Here is a 23,174-nt window from a genome sequence, read left to right as displayed (position 1 = left end):
GCACATGCTTCTTGCATATTTTGGGAACTGAACCTAAGGTCAAACGAGTGGTGAAGGCCTTATAGTTGCTTATACTATGATAAGACAAAAAATTGGACAGAGGACAATTGGTACAACTCACATTTTCAAATGGTTATAAGAATGTCCAGGTTAGTATCAAACACTAGGTATTGGAAAGATTCAAGAGAGTAGAATTAGGAGAAATAGAAGACATCTCTTTCTAGAGTCGATAATTGACCGTGTACCAGAGAGATAAGGTCCTAATCTAACCTAGTTTTCCGAGGTCTTCATGAGTAGACAAGTCTAAATTTCCTTTGGTAGGTTGATGGTTGACACCAATATTATTTTCAGCAGCTTCAGCATCTCCTAGATTCTGTTGATCCTCCCCTTTCTTTTTTTATAGTAAATCTGTTTTTTCAAAGCAACTGACATCCGTTGTAACAAACATTTTTCAAAAAGGTGGGTGATTGCATTTATAGCCTTTTTTTAGGGGAGAGTAGCCTAAGAAAATACATTTAATGGCTCTACAGTTAAGTTTAGAATGGTCTTTGCTTGAGCTATGAACAGAAGTAGTACAGTCAAAACCTTTTAGAGGAAATGATCCAAGACAAGGTATATGAGAAAGATATAGTTTCAAGGTTCCAACAGGAGTTTTTGAGGTAATGACTTTTAAAGGCATTCTGTTTATTTAGTAGGCTGCCACAAGTGTAGAATCTTCTGAAAATTGTTTCAGAACATTCCTAGCTAACATAAGTGGCCAAGCAACCTCTAACAAATATTTAGTCTTCCGTTATGCCACCCCATTTTGTTGGCGAGTATCAACACAGAGATTGATGAATAATACCTTTGTGTAAAGAAGAGGTTCTCATTGAAATACTCTCCTCCATTATCAGATCTAATCAGCTTCACCTGTGTGCAAAATTGATTTTGGATCACTGTGTAATTTCAGATTTTTCTTTGAAGAGGTATACCCATGTAATCCTTTTGTAGTCATCAATGAAACCAGTAAACCATCTCACTCCAAAGAGACAATTTACCTGTGAAGGTCCCCAAACATCAATATGGATGATAGAGAAAGGACTTTCACTTTTTCATTACTTAAAGGATAGGGAACATGATGACTTTTCGCTAACTCACATACTTCACAGTTGAATTTAGAATGAACTAAGCTGATGCATAGTTTAGTATATAAATGTTGTAAGTAAAATTAACTTGAGTGTCAGGTGTCCTAATCTCCCATGCATTAGCCAATATTCTTCTTTGGCTCACTTAACCACATTTCCCTTTATTTGATAAGTTTGAATTTCTCTTCCTTCCTAGACATCTAGGTAGTAAAGGCCATTTTCTTTTTAGTGCCACCAATCATCTTCCATGAAGTGAGGTCCCAAAAAATACGATGATTTGGGAAAGAGTTCCAGAGCAATTGCAGGTTTTAGTCAGTTTTGATGGACAATAAATTGTAAGACATGTTAGAAACATGTAATACAGAAGAGAGTAATTTTTGGTGAAATGGACACATTTCCTTTACCACTTACAAGGGTGAAAGATCTATTTTTGTTTTACAAAACATGGTACATAATATGAGAAAAGATCCAATTCTTTGATCATATATTCATTGGCTCCTGAATCAATGATTTAGGAATTACAATTAGAGAATGTAGAGGTATTAAAGGCTTTTCCAACTGTACCTGATTGTGCAAATGCATGAGAAGTGAAAAATGGGGGAACCTCTGATTGTCCTATGAGCTTATACTAAAGGTCAGGCTACTCTTTTGTAAAAGGCAGGTTCTCAGCACTTAGAGAAGTTGTTGCATTGTCTGTAGTGGCAGAATTTGCAGCTTGCAATGCTTTTGATTGAAAACCTTTGCTGTTCTTAGGGATTTTGTTATTGAAAGATTGTTCAGTCATATGAAACTAGAGTGGTTGATTAACACAACATAGCTGATGAAAAAGTTACAGAAAAGAAGGGGCAAAGGCACTTAAGAAAAGAAAGAAAACGAGCCCAGATGATTCTGATACCATGTTGGATAAAAAACCAATTCTTTTTTAATAGAGAAATAATGCACATATTTATACAAGAGGATTAGCAGATTTTGACCCCTACATTAATTGTTGCTCACATATTTTACAATTGTATTTAAATTGTAATTCCTAAATCATTGATTCAGGAGCCAATGAATATATGATCAAAGAATTGGACCTCTACATATGGTAGGACAATTGTATTTAAATTATAGGAGAATTTAGGGGTCACATAAATAATACACATATTTATACAAGAGGATTACCAGAACTGCTTGTGAGCAACAATTAATGTAGAGGTCAAGGAAGAGTAGCAACACTTGACACATTGGTTGCAGAGGACACCAGCAAGTGTTATTTCTATGTTAAATTAGACATGATTATCAATTTGCTTAGAGTACTGCTAGCCTTTAAATTTGCTTGTACTATTAACTGGAGTTATAGTAGGAGAATTATATTTAGAGCTGAAGTTATAGTAGGAGAGTGTTAATAGACTACTTAGTTGCTTAAGTTTAGCAAATGGTTTAACAGCTATGATATTGTGAAGCTCAGACACGTACATATGTACATCCACTTGCACATAGGCACACAGGCACACATGCATAGATATAAGTTGTTTTCATTAAACATGCACACACAACCATAGAGGAAAATATTACGGCTTTGTTTAGATCTTGAAAAAGTTTAAGAAAAAACATGAAGGAAAGAAAATAAGAGGAAAAATAAAAGGAAAAAAGAAGTGAAAGAAAATTAAAAAAAAAAGGTTCAAATTTAATTAAAAACTTTCAGACATGCTAGTCTAAATTTTCTCTCTTCTTTCTGTGTTCATATAGAAAGTGAGGAATTTGAACATGTTTAAAATTTTTAAATAATTTTCACTACATTTGACTTTCCTTAAGATTTTACATGATAATATATATATATATATATATATATATATATATATATATATATATATATAATATGTGTGATTGCTACCTACTTTATTTTTCTTCTTTTCCCTAGTAATTTCCATGATCCAAATGCAGTCATATCTACAATTCTTTCCCTTAAGATTTTCCATGATAAATAAATAAATAAATAAAAAGGAATGTGTGACTGCCTCCTACTTCTTTTTCTCCAAGTATTTTCCATGATCCAAATGGAGCCATAAGGTCTCTCTTATGTACATAAACATAGATACAAGGTCACAAAAACACACAGGTTTAAGGTCACAGACACAACACTGAAAGGCAAAGAGAGAGAGAGAGAGAGAGAGAGATAAGTTATGAGGATGTCATTAAACATGCATCTAGTTTGTTCTTTGATGAATAAAACAAACTTCATAAATCTATTATTGCAGAATACTCATCCTTCATTGTTAGCAAAGTTGAAGCTGATTTCTTGAATGCATCCAACTAAATATTTTGTGAATCCGTGTTATATCGTCAACCAGAAATTATCAAGCTCTAGCAAAAAATTAGGTATTGGTGGATGAATGTATAATATGAGGGATTAAAATGGAAAGTAATGCGATCAAAAGAAATTTTCAAAATGGAGAGGATAACATTTGAATGGCAAAAGTAAAGCGAATGAAAAGGGCAACTCAACAACCCAAATAATTTGAAACTAGATTCTTTAAGGGTATGGAGCTGGGTTGTGAGAAGAATTTTAGCTGGACACTCGACAGTTGAAGTAAGCAACTTAAGTACCCAAATATTTTGAAATTAGATCCTAAGAGGGTAAGTGATTTGGCGTAGGGGACAGATGGGGAGGGAGAGAGAGATTCAAAACCACAGCAAGACATAGAATAAGTAAATAAATGCCTAGCATATGTGTTGCAATAATACCTGGTTAAAGCATAGTCCTTAAAGCCATTGATCAAGCAACGAGCTTCAAGAGTTCCAATACATCCACGCAAACGAGGTTCCCCACCATTCACTACTTTCTTCCAGGTCACAAACAGAGGGCTGAAACCAGAAAATTATGTGTCAAATAATGATAACATGCCAATGTGGAGAGCATAAAGCTGTTCATTTGATGTTGTTAAAAACTGGTATTAAATGGGATAAGAGATGGAATGTGGCCATTATATTTGATATCTAAGTTGATAGGAAATGATGAAAGTAAACCATCCAAGACCAATAAATATCTATGAAAAGCAAAACGACCCTAATGAGATTCAATTCCTAATTCCCAGTTCTTTCCTATTTTCTCATTAGAAACCCTCCTTTATCGAATGATAAAAGAGAAAATAAGCTAAAATTTAAAAATGCCCAAAGTTCATAATTAAATCATGATCACTTGAATATTATAGGAAGAACTGTTTTGTGCACTTCTCCATCTGCTCAATTATCTATTAGTTCTCATATTGTTTTTTTATTTTTTTTAACCAAAAACAAGAGATGTGTTAATTACATAAAAGAGTTCATGACAAGGATAAGGAATCTTTGCCACAAATACACACCTGATTAAAACACAAAGAAATCTTTGCTATACAAAGATTTATAAAAAAAGATAGATCACAAAAGAATGTACAAGGATTTCATCTCATTAAGCCCAGCAAGGCTCCTCTCATTGTTGGCCAAACCCTAATGGTGTGCATACTAAATGCCAACTGAACAGAATGAAATTCAAAGGAATGCCTTTAAAATTGTCAGCACACAAGGCCCAAAAAGAAGCAAAGAAATGAAGTAAATCCCACAACATTTATAACATCCTCCATTTATCCTCAAAGATCCTAGCATTTCTCTCTTGCCACAAATCCAAATCAAAGTGTGTTGTGAACCAACAGCATGAGGTGTGGACCATACAAATAAATTCCATGAATTACTTAGTCATCAAGGTTCCATCTTTCATTGGCACATGTCCTTGTAACCACAACCACTAGTTCCTTCAGTGTCTACAAGTAGGCCTAGTAGCAAGCAAGCAAAGGAACAACCTCATAAACAAACACAAAATCAGAAGATAATTAAAGGTAATGATAGCGACAACTGATGTATTACTCATATGAAGAACATAACAAAATTTGCACAAGGGTGGCAACCATGTTAACAGGTAGGGTTTACTAACAACTTAACAGATGCAGTTTCAGTATTGCCAATCAATGATTACCAATCACATTGTCAACTTTAACTGAAATTTATAACACAACAGATTGTGTCTCCATATATGAACACATGTGTCTCCATATATGGTTCGATTTCTGCAATGCCAATCATAATCAGTTGAAATATTTGAGTTGGGTGTTTATGTGGTTTGAGGCAATCTTTGGCCTAAAAATTAATCTGGATAAGAGCAATATTATTCCTATTGGAGTAGCTGATGTGGAAGAATTAGTCTTGGTCTTCCTATTGTAGAATAGGGAAGCTACCCACCTCCTACTTGGGTCTTCCTTTAGGAGTCTCTTTCAAATCTTCCAAGGAGTGGGATGCATTGGATGAGAGATTTAGGAAAAGATTGGCAATGTGGAAGAGGCAATTCCTTTCTGAGAACAGGAGAGCGTTGAGAAGATCCAAAGAGACTTTTTATGGGAAGGTGGAGCATCAAAGAAAAGGCCTCATTTGGTTAATAATTGGAATGTAGGCCTCTTAGGCAAGAAGGATAGGGGCCTCAAAATCCGTAACCTTTATGCCCTTAACAAAGCTTTGCTTGGTAAATGGAATTGGAGATTTGCTACAAAAACAGAATCCTTATGGAAACAAATCATAATAGGGAAGTCTGGAGACGAGGACGAGGGTTGGTGTTCGAGAGGGGTGAGAAGTGGACATGGAGTGGGGATGTGGAAATCCATCAAACACAAATGGGAGATTATTAAAGGTAGATCTCGCTTCTTACTTGGGAATGGGAGAAAGGTTCAATTCTGGAAAGACTTGTGGTGTGAGGATCAAACTTTGGAAGAAGTCTTTCCAAATGTATTTTCATTCATTTATAATAAGGAGGGATGGGTGAGGCTAGGGAGGTGGATAGGGAAGGGGGTGGTTGGAGCCACCGTTTTTCAAGGTAGTTTAACAACTGGGAGTTGGATGAAGTGGAGAGTCTCTTTCGGAAATTACAATTCTTGGTAGTTAAAAGGGAAGTGGAGGACAATCTAAGGTGGAAAGAATCTAAAAGCAACAAGTTTTTAGTTAGATCTCTCAATTCTTCCTTATCTAGGGGATAATAGAGAATTGTTTTCAGCCAATAATATGTGGAGATCTTGGGCACTAGTGAAGGTCAATTTTTTTGCCTAGGAAGCATCATGGGGTAGAATCCTTACTCTTGACAAGCTTACAAGGAGTGGTTAGACTCTCTTGAGTAGATGTTACTTATGCAAAGATGCCAAGGAAACCACAAACCACTTGCTTCTACATTGTCCCAAAGCAAGAATGGTGTGAGACTTGATTTTTTTCTCTCTTCGGAGTAGAGTGGATTATGCATTCTTCAATTAGAGAGAACTTGTTGGCCTAGCATGACTCTTTTGTGGGGGGAAAAACCGTGGATGGTTGCTCCCTTATATTTGTTGTTGACTCTTTGGAAGGAGAGGAACAAAAGGACTTTTAATGACGTTGAGCAATCCGACCAAGCAATCAAATCTACTTTTTTGTATACTTTTGGAAATTATGCTAGGGTGTACATAAAGGACCATACAATGCTTATATTAGATTTTGTAGATTGGTTGAGCTTAAAGTAAGGGGAGGGGTCTTTTTGTTTCTTTCTTCTACCGCCATTAGGCATTTTTTGTATACTTTGTGTGTACAGTGCTTCGCCTCCTTTTAGGAGCTTTTAATTCATATTTCCCTATTTGCCTATAAAAAAAAAAAGAGATCCTTCAGGTTTCCTAGCATTTTCTATTCCAAGTCCACACCTTAATCTTCTTTAGTAAATCTGTCAATAGAATCACATCTCAAAAAAATCCCTCAAAATGTCTATTCCAACAAGAGGAAAGATAGCTTACTAAATTTGTAGGAATTGAACACTTTCATATTCATAGAAGATGCTTGTGTTCCTCAATATCACAAGAAATCAAATATAATTTGGTACCAAGTCCAATTTCTTAACCCCATAGAGAGGTGATTCACCTAAAATATTTGAAACACAAGTATCGGAAGCCCCACATGCTCTTCACTAGTGAAAAAGGACTTAGAGATAGTTACCACAAGCCTCATAAGCTTAATTTGTAGTTAAAGTCATGGAATTATGGATAATATCATTTAGATAGAAGAGGGCAGAAACTTATACGTAGTCACCAAAGACTACATTCATAATTGAATAGAAGGTTGTTCTTGCATAGCTTTGCCTATAAGCAATGTAAAATAAATAAATTCCCTCATATTGTGTAAACAATCTTTTGGCCATCCCCTTACAGGATAGATAGCTTGTGGTATCTTCATCTTTAGGGAAGCTAAGTGACGTGCTTCATTTTTTTTTTTTTTGATAAGTAAAAGTATTGTATTACAAAGAGGCGCTAAAATAGTGACCCAAGATGTACAGGAAAAAGACACTCAACCCCTAACAACTAAAACAAAAAAAAAAAAGTCTAACAAGATATGCAAAAAAACAACCCCTCCCTTAGTGGGAACCCACCCAATCAATGAAATTAATTAATGTCGAAGGACCATTTTTATCAATAATTTAGTCTCCGATCAAAGTAAATGAACAAAAGAAGCTTTCAGCCTTTGAATGGATAGCACACCATCTTCAAAGGCAATTATATTCCTTGCCTTCCAAACTAACCAAAACAAGCATAAAGGCCCGCTTTCCAAACTGGCCTGTGCTTTTTACCCACAAAAGCCCCCTTCCATCCCAAGAGGGTTTCCCTAACTGAGGAAGGAAACACCCAAGACACTCCAAAGAAAGTAAAGAACAACTTCCACACATCCCTTGTCTTTTCACAATGGAGAAGAAGATGGTCAATAGACTCCTCATGCGCTTGGCAAAAATAACATCTATTTGCTAAAGCCTAACTCCTCTTTTGAATTTGATCCAATGTTAGAACTTTTCCTCATGAAGCTTCCCAAGCAAAGAAACTTACTTTTGGCTGCACACAAGGATTCCAGATTGTCTTCATTGGGAAATAAACTGATGAGTCCAGCTCTAAGGCTTTGTAAAGAGACTTTACCAAGAAGTTTCCATCCTTTGATTCCAACCACCGCACCTTATCCTCCTAATCCAAATTCACTCTCTTCCCATACAAACATAATACCAGGCTTTCCACCTCATCCAACTCCCAATCATTGAAAGGCCTAGAGAAATGAGGGCTCTAACTCCCTCCCCCTTTCCCCACTTTCTAAAACAATCCAAACATCTTTCACCCAAGCCTCTTTGGGAGTAGCCAAGGCCAATAAAGTCTAGAGCTAACGAGGTACCCAAACTTCCTAATTACTTTCCACAACCCTACACCATACCCCTCCCTTACCTCACGAGAACACCACCCACCTCGGTCCTCCCCATATTTCCCCCTTCTTCGGGATCAACACTAAAAAGGTTGCATTCAAACTCTGCACAAAACGTCCAAATTCATGAAATTCCCTAAAGAAATCCATCACCTCATTCTTCACGAAATCCCACAAAAATTGCCAGAAAGTTATGGAGAACCCATCTAGACCTGGAGCTTTATCCTTGCTAAAATCTGACAATGCACCAAACACCTCCTCCTTCGTAAAAGGCTTCTCTAGCCCTTCCACCTCAAGATTTTCCGGCCTCTCAAAAAATAGCTCACTTATACAAGGCCTCCAATCACCATTGGTAGAGAGCAGAAGCTAGAAAGCTCTACTCACTTCCTCTTTTATTTCACTGTCATCAATGATCCATGTCCCATTAATTTTGACTCTAACCATCTAGTACCTCCTTCTATGAGCATTGGTCATTCTATGAAAGAAACTCGTGTTTCTATCCCCCTCCTTCAACCATACTTTTCTTGATTTTTGTCTCCAAGACATTTCTTCAAAAAGAACCCACTTTTTATAATTCTCTCTAGCTTCCTTCCTAGATTCCTCCTCTTCCAAAGATAGCTAGTGAGCACTCTTCTTCTTATCCTAACAATCCACTAGGTTCAAAGCTAGCTCCTTTTGAATTTCAACCTAGTCAAAAACTTCATTGTTCCAACTTCTCAGTATAGGTTTCAAAGTTTTCAACTTTTCAACTAGGATGAAACTAGCAAACCCACTAAAATTAAGCCCCTCCCACCATGTCCTCAAGACGTTCTTGAAGCCCTCCTCTTTCAACCACATGTTTTCAAATCTAAATGGTGTGGGACCTCTCCTTAACCATCCCCCATCAAGAAGAATCGAGAAATAGTCTGACACCGACCTAGCAAGAACAGTCTAAATAGTCCTAGGAAAATGATCTTCCCAATCTTCAAAAAGCAAGAAGCGATCAATTCTCGACTTAGATCAATTATTTAAGCCACCGCTCCAAGTGAAAAGACCTCCCTAAGGGGGCTGCTCCAAGTGAAGTATTTCATAACACTATGCTTGTCAAAATAAGTCTCTAATAAGAGATATAAGGTATTACCCATAATGACCCTATTGACACAATGTAATATATATATAATCTATCATATTTCCCTTTTTGATAGGTAAAAGCAACAGAAAATTTTATAAATGAAGAGAAAAGGTTGCCCAAAGGTCAACCCAAAGCATACAGAAAGTATACAACAAGCACTAAAAGGCAAAAGCAATAAAAAAATAAGAGGGGATACAAAAAATCTCACCCACCCTCACCTAGAACCCAACCAATCACAAAAGTCGATTAAAGGTAAAGGTCCATCAACTATATACAACTTAGTCCAATACCAAAAACTACACACAAGAATTCTTCATCCTATGTATTGAAAGTTCTTCATTGTCAAAAATTATCCTATTTCTTTCCTTCCACACCACTCAAAAAAGGCATAACGGAGCCAGCATCCAAGCCTTTTTACCCTTCTTACCTCAAAGGACCCATGCCAACCAAGTAGAGCTTCCCTAACCAAGAATGGAACAACCCATGTAACCCCAAAGAGAGCAAATAATAACTCCCACAAAACCCTAGTCTTTGTGCAACTCTTCCTCGGCAAGACAAAGGAAACATATGTTAGCTAGGGTTCACCCCCTCCTCTTTAGCAAATCCAACGTTAAGATTTCCACATGCGGATTCCCATGCAAAAAAAAAAAACCCACTTTGGGAGGCACATACAGACTCCAAACGATACTCTTCGAAAAAAGGACTGCATTTCCAAGCTCCACTCCATTGTATAGACTTAAACCGAAAAAAATCCCATCTTTTGATAGTTTCCAAACCACCCTATTCTCCAAATTTGCACTTACCCTTTTCCTTTGAATTGTGAAGAGGAGTTGTTCCACCAAGTCCACCTCCCGATCATTGAAAGGCCTAGAAAACAGACTCCAACTCCCCCCCTCCACCAAAGGGTCCCAAACCTCCACCACCCACTCCTCTTTGGATACTACCAAAGCATACAAAGAAGGGAAAGAGTAACACAAAACCTCATCCCCGCACCATTTATCTTTCCAAAATCTAACTCTTCTACCACTACCCACAAAGAACACAATGTCGTTGCTCAACAAAGAACCTTCCTTCCTAATCTCCTTCTACAATCCCACTCCAAACCCCTCTCCCCCTTCCCAAGTATGTCATCCTCCTTCAACTCCATACTTTCTACTAATAACTTCCTTCCAAAGAGCCTCCCTTTCTTCCATGAAGCACCAACTCCATTTACACAAGAGGGCCCTATTAAGCGTTGAAAGGCATCTAACTCCCAAACCTCCCTTATTTTTCTTTGAAACAACCTCCCACTTGACAAGATGAGTCTTTTGCTCCAAAGCCCCTCCTCTCCAAAGGAAGTCCCTTTGGATTTGCTCAAGTCTCAATCTAACCACTCTAGGCATACGAAAAAGAGACATGTAGTAGATAGGCATGTTGGAAAAAGTACTCCGAATGGGAGTGAGTCTCCCTCCCTTAGAAATAAATTAACTCTTCCACAAGGCTAATCTCTACCGAAACCTCTCCTCCACCCCATCCCAAACTGCCACTAATTTGTGCAGCACACCCAAGGGAAACCCTAAATAAGAGGAAGGAAGCGCCCCCATCTTGCACCCAAGCTCAAGGGTCAACTCCTCCAAATTCTCCACCCTCCCTACTGGTAGAATCTCACTTTTGTCCAAATTAATTCTCAAACCAGAGATAGCTTCAAACCACATTAACAACCAACTCAAACAAGTCAACTAGTCCCTAGTAGCTTCACAAAAAATCAACGTATCATCGGCATACAGCAAGCTCCCTTTAACCCTACAACCTGTTAAAAATCCCTCAATCTCTGCTCTCTTGATGAGGCAACTTAAAGCTTCCATTCCAATCACGAAAAGATAGGGGGATAGGGGGTCCCCTTGCCACAATCCCCTAAAGCTATGAAAGAACCCTGTCGGAGTGCCATTAATCAAAGTCGAGAACGTCGCAATAGAAATGCACCACTTTATCCAACTTGTCCATTTCTCACTAAACCCCATTTTTTGCATTACCTGGAACAGAAAATCCCAATTTAAGTGATCATATGTCTTCTCTATATCTAGTTTACACAGCACCCCACTCTCATTGTTTTTCAATAAAGAATCTATAGCCTCATTCGTAATCAACGTAGCATCTAGGATTTGCCTCCCCTCAATGAAAGCATTTTGGACCGAAGATACCACCTTACCCACCACCTTCTTTAACCTATTAGCTAACACCTTCGTCAACAACTTTACAGCCCACCCACCAAACTGATAGGTCTTAAGTCTCTCAGGTCTTTAGCCCCTCCCTTTTTGGGATCAAAACCAAGGAAGTAGTATTGAGGCTTCTTACAAACCCACCGTGCTCGTAAAATTCTCGGAAAAAACTCATTACCTCCTCCTTCACAAACTCCCAGTTGGCCTACCAAAAAACAAAGGGGTAACCATCCAACCCTGGAGTTGTGTCACCACTCAAATCAAAGAGAGCAAAGACTATCTCTTTGATAGATAAAGCCTCCTCCAGCCTTGCAGCATCCTCCTCTTCAATTCTTTCAAACACTAGCCCGTTCAAGCTTGGGCACAAATCACTAGAATCCGTCAACAGGTTCTAAAAAGGTATGATTACGCCCCCCTAAATCTCATGCTCTTCAACTAACCAGGTTCCATTAATTTTGATCTTGGTCAGACAATTCCTCCTTCTATGGCAATTAGCCATCCTATGGAAAAAACTCGTGTTCCTATCACCTTCCCTAAGCCATACTTCTCTAGATTTTTGTCTCCAGGAGGTTTCCTCCATTAAGACCCATTTCTTGTACTCCTCCTTTGCCTCATTTCTCGCCTCCATCTCCTCCACCAACAAAACTCTAGACCTCTTCAAATTATCCCAAAATTTTGCTTGTTGTAGTGCCAAACTCTTTTTAACCTCCACCTTCCCATACACATCCTTATTCTAGGTTTTCAAATTGTTCTTTAGAGCCTTCAACTTAGCTGCCGGTATAAAACTGGAGGAGCCACTAAAATTAAACCCCTGCCACCAACTTTTCAACAGGTCCTTAAACCCCTCCTCCTTCAACCACATATTCTCAAAACGAAAAAGGGTAGGGCCTCTCCTCACCCCTCCCCCATTTAATAAAATGGGGTAGTGATCAGACACCAGTCTAGGGAAAATGCTTTGCACCACCCCACTAAAATGGCCCTCCCAATCTTCAAAAATCAAAAAACGATCTAGTCTTCACATAGATTGTTCGTTGAACCCTCAATTCTAGGTAAACATGCCCCCCTGCAAGGGAAGGTCTCTCAAGTCCACCTCATCAATCACCTTCGAGAATCTCCTCATAGCTACAGCCATCCTCCCACCTCTACTACGCTCACTAGGAAATCTTATCACATTAAAGTCCCCTCCAATGCACTAAGGGTCAATCCACAATCCACGAATGGCCCATAATTCCTCCCAGAACAACTCTCTAGTTCTCTTCAAAGTAGGATCATAAACCCTCGTAAAAACCCAACTAAAACCATCCTCACAATTTTAAAAACAACAAGAAATCGAAAACTGGCCCACCTCCATGCCAACCAACTCTAGCACTATATTATCCCAAGAAACAACCACCTAACCAACTACTCCCCTCGCATTTACTACCCCCTACTCCAAAAATCTCCCCACACCAAGACTTTGTAGCATCGCGATGGACATTTCCTGGATTTTAGTCTCCTGTAAACAAACCAAATCCACCCTTCAAGCCCTAATTAAAGCCTTAATAACCTTCCTCTTATTGCTATCATATTTCCCTTGAAACAATAAATACTACTCGTTAAGGTTCTTTCAAGGGTCTAGCAAAACCTGAGTCATGTACCTCTCTCAATGATTTGCTTCAACACTTGCTTTGGAGGTTCCAAACTTTGAGGTTTCTTTTTGGTGGCTTAAACCCCTATAACAAGTTTAATTGCATGATCCACAGCTTTAGGCAGCATGGCCTCTCCCACTTTTTAAACACATTATGCACTTGTTGTACAATGAGTCATTACCCTACCTCCTATAGATTTTATCTCTAAGTAGTCTCACCTCACTTGAGGCTCATCTTCAACTAAACTAACAACAAATTTTTTCGGTTTTTGGCTTTAGTTGTTGTAGGATTGGAAGGAATAAGACATAGGTCATCATCCATCATATACATTTTGTTGAAAAAGGGAATTGAAATATCTATGGTGGCCCTTCTAAATCCCATTCTTAAAATGAGTTCACATCGTCTAAATGGCAATACAATAATGTTGGCACAACCTTGCCCCACATCAAATTTGACTCTAACAAATTGTTATATAAAGGATCATGTCACGGAATTCATCACCTCATCTGGCTTGAGTTCAAGTTTAGCCTCACTAGACAAGCCAATCACCTCATGTCATCAAGGCATATGTGGGGTTCCTTTTGTTGTGCATGTCCACAAAAATAAATAGGAATCTTCTTTGCCCCATCCACATGCCTCTCTAGCAAGTTAAGCAGACAAAAAGAACCCCTTTCTTGTGGATTCCTCCTGATCTTGTCCCTTAGAACCCTCAAATATAAAGCTTGTATGATATGCAAGCCTTATGGTCACACTATCCACCAACACCAAACCCCCGACACACCCACACTTCTCTCCTTCTCTCCCCTCCCCTCCTCTCCCCATTCACCCATAACACAGACATACACACACAGATTTTATCACTGTCAAACCTAACAATCATACTACCAACCAACAACCCAACCCTTAATAACCCTAACCACTAGCACACACATATAAGCAGGTTTCTCACTGAATAGAATAGCACCTCCTTGTCTCCTTATTCTTTACCATTTTTCAAACCACCAGTCATCTATCTTATTCCTAAAACCTCATAGATACAGAGTATGTATGGCATTTAGACCTAATGGTCATGACACTCACCAATACCTTAATCCACAACCCACCGCTAGTCATTTGTCTTGTTCTAGAGAACTCATAGACTCAAAGATAGAGGCTTGTATGGCACTTAAACTTAACTATCATACACCACCATCAACAACTAAACCCAAATGGTACAAAATACACATATACTAACACACAAACACTGACACACACCCCTGCTCATCATCCTCATGAAGACCACTAATCATATACCTTGTTCTTGAGAACTTGTAAACATAAAGCTTGTATGCATTCAAACCTAATGGTCACAATGAGCGCGCACACACATAAAGGTGAACATTTTTGTTTTTGAAAAAACCGACCGATCCCATTAACCTAAACCAATCCACATGGATTGGTTTGGGTAGAGACCCTTGTAAACATAAAGCTTGTAAACATATACCTTGTTCTTGAGAACTTGTAAACATAAAGCTTGAATGCATTCAAACCTAATGGTCACAATGAGCGCACACACATAAAGGTGAACATTTTTGTTTTTGAAAAAACCGACCGATCCCATTAACCTAAACCTTTGGGTAGAGACCCTTGTTTGGTTTGATTCAATTAGGATTTTTGACTAACTATTTAGGTTCAATTTTGTTTAGGGTAGGGGGTTGTCTAACATAACTAACTTGAACCAACTTGATCCCTTAACAAAATATTTTTATGTTGTTTTTATATCATTTAGGTTAGTATTTTTGGATCGCTAGGTTTTTTTTTTTCTTTAAACTTTTTTCTTATTCATATACCCCCACAACACATGCAAATAATTTTTTTGATAAGTAATTAGATCAAATATACGCCCCACAACACATGTGAATAATGCACTTTGAAAAACAGTGCTTCCAGTATGCATAAAACTTTTGAGTTTTAATAAGTGATACCTCATATGCCAAGTATTGAGTCTCCACAACAACACTGTCTACGCATGGGGCTGGCAAACATCAAGAGATGCAATACAAAGTCACAGCCATGCAGGTGCCAACACCACATTACACTCCTAACTCTTGAAATATGAAATACACACATTCACTTGTTTCTTTCTTTTTCAACCAACCCTCTCCCTCTCTTCCCCTTTTCTTTTAGATAGGTTAAAAAAATTTATGAGTGCATGAAACCTAGGCAAACACGTGAGCCAATGGCTTCAGGTACAATTTGCATTTAAAAGCTCAAGGATTCACAAGATTCTACAATTCACATTCACATAAACTTATCATAGACAACAATATAAACAGATTGTAAGTGCAAAGTTCTTGAACCAGAATCATTAATACAGGTAATATAGGTACCACATCATTAAACATCAAAGAACAAAGCATGCAATGAATTAAAACTGCAGCATTTGAAAAAAAATATATATATATCAATATAAGCATTTTTTAAGAAAGACAACTGGTAGAGATCAAAATTGAATGCTCACAAAATTGAATTTTCTAAGATGACAGATGACTGACAATAACTTCTCTTTAGGAAGGAGGGAGAGAGAAAGAGAGTACCCAATTAGGGAATCATTTCAACTAAAAATTCAAGCAGATAAATTAATTTATTAAGCTTCTTCTTTCATCAAGACAAGAAAAGAAAATATGATTCCCCTTTATAAGAAAAGATTTACTGATGCAGCGATCATTTCTTCTATAAGAAAGTTAAAATGGTAAGCAGACAAGCTAAGTTCAGGTGAGTTACAAAGCTTAAAACAATCTAGACTGGATTAATATATTTATAATATTAAAACTTCAACATTTCAATGTCTCATCTTGATCTCTCCTTATATAAACCAATCCACCAAAGATATGAGCACATACGCTCTAAACTCAAACCTTTATGAGCATCAGTCCAAAATTAACTCTCTCTAAAGTACTAAGCTGCTCTTATATACAGAATTCATGTCCTCGACTTCATAACCCTTCCTTTGGCTACTCAGGGAACCAAGGCAATTAGAAAAGAAAATAAAAACTTCTAAATATCATGTGTCATTTTGTTTTTGACATCCAGAAAAGGAAACTGTCATCTTAACCAAGGAAACTAGCCACCTTCGATTCAATTGAGAGGAGGCTTATTTTTCCTTGATTCCAAGTAAGAAAAAATTGATTACTAAAAACTCTAATTTCTTTCCTTTTTACTACCATTTCTCAGCAAGAAACGTTGTCCATTTTTTTTCCTTAAAAACAAAGGGCAAATTCCCAATCAATCAAATAAAAGAAAATCAAGCACACCACATCTGCTAAATGCAACTAAAGCCCAGAGAAAAGGAAGAAAATACATTAACTACTCATTTGTTTCTCTGAATTCACAGGAAAAAGAATGCAAAATCGGATACATTCTTCTCCAAGAATTTCTAAGCAACCAAACAGGCCATAAAATATTTTAAGAAGAATAAAAATAAAAAACCACTTGGATCATTAATCACATCCTAAATCTTCAAAACAAACAAAATTTTAAACAAAATTAAGCAAAAAAAAAAGGTAAATTAACAATAATCTGCATGATAAAACCTAAAAAACAAACACCAAAACCATTAAATGTCTATAGCAAAGATGTAACCAGGTAAAGAGAGATTAGGGGGGACAAAATACAAATAAGCATCTTCAAAAGCAGGAGGAGGGGATTTCTGGCTGTTATAGTGAGCCACGAGGATGTCAAAACAATAGACCACCATTTCCCGATTAGCTGGTACCATTCTGAGAAATGGGATCAGTTTTGATGGTTCTATCTCCCTCTCTCTCTCTCTCTCCACACAAGCATATATATATATATATATAAACTTTAACTTTTATTTCCCACAAGTGCCCTTGCTTTTCCAGTTAATACCAATTCAATAGAAGTAACTGTAGATTTTCTTTTTCTTATTTTTCTTTTTAAACTAGTGACTTGATTTTGTGTTTATTATAATTTTTGAAATATTAGTTAAATCATACACCATATCAACCGACTAAAACTAAGGATTAAAGGAAAAATAAAATTGCTGTTGTATTTATTTACTTTTTTTTTTTTTTTTTTTGGCTATTTGTTATAGTAGTGTGATTTTGACAGAAAAAAATATTTGCTTGGAAAGGTTAACATCTTCAAATCCTTTCTTGCATTTTTCACTAGACAATGTACAGTTGTTAAGGTACAGCTATATTTTCTTTTGAACTTTTCTTGTAAAACAAACAGCCACACAAAAAATTAATAAAGTCATGTTTATTAATAAAGTCATATCAGAAGTCAGGCAGACCACAGTTCCATTAAATGCAATTAAAGCCAAAAAAATCGAACAACAACAATCTTCAATTCAACCAAGGAACCTAAAGGTAAAAAATGTCAAATATATAAAATTGATAAATAAATATATATATATATCTGTGTGTGTGTGTGTGTGTGTGTGTGTGTGTGTGTGTGTAAGTAAAAAGAAAATGTTTTAGCTTGAGAGAATAATATTGATCCTATTGAAAGGTGTGGGGATTTGCTGATTATTTTCTAGTGAGAAATCTGTGTGGCAAATCAATAGCTCACTATGCCCAAATTAGTCAACCACATTCAGGGACATGGTATCAATTTCTATGGACCTCAAGATAGTTCAGTTAAAAGCTTAGTTCTTAATTTCCTTAATTGCACTTTGCTTTCCTTTGCTGTGGGAATGTTGAAGGTTCCAAGTTCAATTCTCAGGAATGAAAAATAAAATAAAAATCAATTCACCTCTGGAGACCAGATTTTCCTTTCTTTTGTGTCTCTGTGTGTGTTAGGTACTGAATTGTGTGTTATTTATACCATTTGAAATGTTGTCACATGATAAACCTAACGAAATGAGCAAAACCAAGTATTAAGAGTCGATGAAAGGAAAAGTAAACTAGAGTTAAAAAATAAAAAATAAAGAAAGAAAGAAATAAAAAGAAACAAAGTTTCTTTAAAAAATAGTTTGCCACAACTCATATAAGAGTGAATCTCAAAGATAATTATTTTTCTACAAGAAATTAATTTTTTTTTAAATACTTCTTGCATTTTCCACGAGACAATACATCAGAGAAAACTTAATGCTATGCATTTTTAATTTTTTTAAACTCTGTTCATAATTCAAACATTTTCAGATGGAGGTAAGAGATCCTTTGAAGCTATGTTTTTCCCTTTTTTATTTGAACTTTGCTTGTAATTCAAACGTTTCAGATAAAGGTAAGCTCCTTTATTTTCATTTTTCTTCCATACGGTCCACTTTCCTGCATGAATTTAACCTTAAATCTTAACTAAACCCAGCCAATGCATTACAAATATATTTTTACAGAGTGCAAATCTGAAATGTCATCATGTTAGAGAGTAAAGCTTAGTTAAGTTGTCAATCTATCAATGAGATTGACCATCAACATCACCATCTACCTATAAGTAAAATTAACAACTGACCATTGCTGAACCAAAAAGACATGTTGGGCAATTTGCATGCCCAAGACAAGGGCATAAACAGGAAACAGAATTGGACTCTTCCTTTAGTGGCAGGGGCCTAATTTTATTCACTAAGGGTAAAATAACTGTTTTCATTTGAATTTTGAATGAGTTTTATCTGGTCCAAATTTTAGCTAATTTAGATCTATGATCACCTTTCTTTAGCTCATTACACCAGAATGTAATTATATGAATACCCATTATGTTTCTAGAACTATATCATATGTACACACACACACACACACAAAAGCTGATGCAACACTAGGAGAGGTCAAGAGAGGGTTTTTGAACTCCAACAATGAAGATCTTATCTCTGCCTATGAAAAAGGCACCACAAAGTTAAAACAATAATGATCTGAAACATGCAACAAAAAAATAAATAAATAAATGTAAAAAATTTCAAATAGATATGTAATAGGCAGAGAAGAGAGAAATTTGTAGAAAGCAAAAGTGAGAGTACTGTTGAGCCTCAAAAGTAGGAGTGAGTGGTCACTGTTCATTGTAGTGAGAAATCAGGGTGTCAAAGAAATAGACCACCACTTCCATGTCAGCCGCCACCATTTTAAGGAACGAGAATAGTTTCTGGAGATCTCAAAGATTGATTCAATTACCTTAATTTTATTCTCTTTATTTATACAACTGAACTGAAACAGAGACAGAGTCTGCTCTCTAAATACTCAAAAAAAAATATATTTTTCAAAATTTCCCTTTTCCAACAGAGTATCAGTTCAACCCAGAGGACAGGATCTTTTCTTTCTTCTTTTTTGCTTTTTCAATGCTAGGAACCTGATTCTATGGCGCATGCTTCCCGAAGGCTATGTTTGGTTCTTCGAAAGTACTAAGAAAAGGAAATAAATGCTAGGCCATGTTTGGTTCTCGCAAAGTACTAAGGAAAGGAACAAAATGCTAAGGAAAATGAAATTTTTATATTTGGTTTTACCATAAAAAAAAATAGGTTGTACCATAAAAAAAATATAAAAGAAAGTCAAATATAATTAAAATTAGTAAAAAACTTATATATTTTTAAGTTATTTAATCTTTATATAAGAGTTATAAGTGAAATGAGTTTGAAGTATGGTATAAAAATAATTTATTGACTTTAAATCTATTTTTTATTTTCCTTCACTCTTTTTTTTCTTCTACTTTTCCTCCCTATTTTCTTTCCTAAAAAATTTTCCGGTAACCAAACATAGCCTTAAGGAAAATTATTTTCTCATGTTTGGTTTTACTATCGAAAATAATGAGGAAAATCAAGTACAATTAAAATTAGTTAGAAACTTATGCATTTTAAAATGATTTAACCTTTACATTGAAGAGTTAAAAAAAGTGAAATGAGTTTGAAATAGCATATAAAAATAATTTATTGACTTTGAATCTATTTTTTAATTTCCTTCACTTGTTCTTTCGTTCTACTTTTCCTCTCTATTTTCTCTCTCACATTTTCCCTCAAATTTTTGGTTCCCCAAAAATAACCAAAATATACATTACACCATACACCTTAAAAAATGACAAATACAAAGTTGAACAAATTTTCTTGTACCTTCTATATTTGTAGTTGCCACAATAGAGAATGAATTTAACAAATAATTGTTTTTCTATAAGAATTTATTTTTCTCAAATTCTTCTCGAATTTTTCACAAGACAATGAATTGTGGAAGAGTTGATGCCATGTTTTGTTTTGAACTTTATTCGAAATCACACTTGCAGGAAAAACCATAATTTTTCTTTATTATTCATGTTTGTTTCTTTCACCCAACAATACATGAAATTGCTCTCAACCAAATGCAGCAATGGGATTAAGAATAGCTTCACCGTCCAAAGTGCAAACAAAGTTAATAATTTGGCAAGTGCTGAAACAAGAAACAAATAGATAATAGAAATATGTGAATCCAAGATAAGGTCCAGAAATGAAACAAAATTGAGTTTTTCTTTTCACTATATTAGCAATATTTTTTGGACTTGTTTGAATTTTGGATGCTTTTGCTTGATCAAAATTTGAAGTCATAACTCTGGTTAATACACATCTACACATAGATTATATATAAAAAGAAATGAGCTTTAACAACAGTTGAGTGGGATTATGAGTTCCAAAAATGAAAATCCCATTCTTACATTTAAAAAGGGAAAATATTATCTAGATTCGTAAATAAGCTAACTATCCATATTATGCTAAATTAAATGAAGGTTTGTCTTTCTTGAGTCCAAGAGAACCAAAAAATATCCAACATTCAAAACTTGATTTTCTTGTCTTTAATCATCATACCTTTTCTCTGCACCAACCAGTACACAAAATTATGTTTCCTTCCAAAAAGATAATTAATAAAAGTCAAGCACACAATACATAAGCAGAGAGAGAGAGAAGTAGGAACATGACCATTAAAATTCCATTAGGCTCTGAGAAATCAAAAGAGAAAGTGAAAAAAGAAACAAAATAAATAAAATAAAAACTCAGATTCCACTCTCCTCCAACAATTTCTGGAAAACCAAACAACATTAACATGTAAAAAAAAAAACTAAAATAAAAAAGAAAATAAAATAAAATAAAACCAATAACTGATCACATATAAATATCCAGAAATACACACCCCCAAAAATATCTCAATTAAAAAATAAACAAAAAGTTTGAAAAAAAGGCTAAGGCAGAGAGAAGAAGCCACTCATTATCAAAAAAAGGAAAAAAAAAACAAGAAAAACCAAATTACCATCACATCAGTTATAAATTGAGATTAAGATTAATCCAGAAAATTAAAACCAATGACAATCTGCAATATGCAACTAAAAAATAAAACCAAATATTTACATAAGTCTGTAAGTGGGTGCAGAGAACGTCATACTGAGGCAAATCGCTCATTACAAAGAGAGATGCAACCAAACTTGTGATTGCATCATAAATATGCAAACCTAATAAAATTCTCAACATAAACAACATGACCCAAGAAAAAGATAGAAACAACAAGCTGCAACATGCATCTCCAACAATCAAACATCAAATATTGGGATAAATATATAAAGCAATTAAGTGGGTAGGGAATATAGTGTTAGTCTCAGCGATCAAACCACTCATCACAAAAGAAGAAAAAAACAAAAAAAAAAAAAAAATGAAAAACCGCCAAATTCTCGAAATCGGAAATAAACCTGAAAGATAAAAATGACAATAATAATAATAATAATAATAAAACACCAAAAATGATAAATAAAATAAATAAAAATAAAAGTGGCTAGGGAGAATACTGTTGAGCCTCGTCGAAGGCAGGAGGAGGGGCTGTTGGCTGTTGTAGTGAGCGACCAGGGTGTCGAAACAATACACCGCCATTTCCCGATTCGCCGACGCCATTCTGAGAAATGGCTGATCGATTTGGATTTCTGCGGATCTTCGAGATCGATTCAATCTCCTTGGATTATTGTAATTCAATTTAATCTGTAAATATTTAGAATGAGAGTGAGAGTCGAATGGTTGAGAGGTATGAAGGCTTTCACTTAAAGAGGTTGATTGAGGGAGATTGAGGGAAGCTCATACGCCTTTTCCTCTCTCTCCTCCTCTGCCTCCATGCTTTCCATATTATAATTACATATATGCAGAATCATTTTCTGTTTTCCGTAATTGCCCTCAATTGGCCCCAGACATTTCCTTTTTCTTATTTTCACATTGCATGGCCAATGCGGAGGTTAATATAATTACATACTTTTCTCAAAATTTACAATTATTTTTTATATAATAATATTATATTTAATGGATATAATATCTCAAGATATGTAATATCTTGTTTACATTTTCGTTGTGAAAAAATTTAAAAATAAAGTAAAAACAATATTTTTTTCATGTATTTAAAATAAAAATTATACTATATCTTACAAAATATATGAAATCTCTCGTATTATTGGGGATTGTTTTCTAATCTATAATGTACTAAGTAATATTTTATTTTTTATAAATAATATTTAAGATTAAAATATTTGAAATTTATAAATAAAAAATATTGTGTTAAAGTTGTTAATTTCGATCAATGAGGGACCAACTTAATCCTCCTAAGATGTCATCTCCTCGTGTTTTGTTTCTTAGACAAAGCACATTTGCATCAAATCTCAACCGATTCCATTGTTTTTTATTTTTAGAGGTTGCGAAGGAAAAAGTTTGTGTATACTCCTAGAAGAGATGGAAGAGATACGTTCCACCTTTTAAGATCAAAATTATTAATAGATTTGATGAAGATGAAGTTGTTTTCGTTAACCTAAAAGGAGAAAGTGAAGACTTGCTTCAATTCCTTGAGACCAAGAAGCATAAGATCATGGAATGAATTAGAAGCAACCTTTTAATATAAATTTTTGTTAGGATAGAGCCCTTAAAAATATGACATGATGTGACAAATGGGGA

At 35.5% G+C, this 23,174-nt stretch overlaps 1 protein-coding gene across 1 annotated transcript in view; it reads right to left on the bottom strand.

The window, feature by feature from the left end:
* The window catches only part of LOC117929078 (uncharacterized protein At2g38710-like), a 28,107-nt gene extending 5,763 nt beyond the window's left edge, over positions 1 to 22,344 (bottom strand). The window contains 3 exon segments of the mRNA XM_034849272.1: positions 3,852 to 3,971; positions 22,034 to 22,067; positions 22,070 to 22,344. Coding sequence (XP_034705163.1) covers positions 3,852 to 3,971; positions 22,034 to 22,067; positions 22,070 to 22,136 — 221 coding nt within the window. The 5' untranslated portion in view covers positions 22,137 to 22,344.
* Between the last annotated feature and the right edge of the window lie 830 nt (positions 22,345 to 23,174).

The sequence above is a fragment of the Vitis riparia genome, chromosome 13, assembly GCF_004353265.1.
Source record: "Vitis riparia cultivar Riparia Gloire de Montpellier isolate 1030 chromosome 13, EGFV_Vit.rip_1.0, whole genome shotgun sequence".
Taxonomy (NCBI): domain Eukaryota; kingdom Viridiplantae; phylum Streptophyta; class Magnoliopsida; order Vitales; family Vitaceae; genus Vitis; species Vitis riparia.
This window is presented reverse-complemented; position numbering and strand designations above follow the sequence as displayed.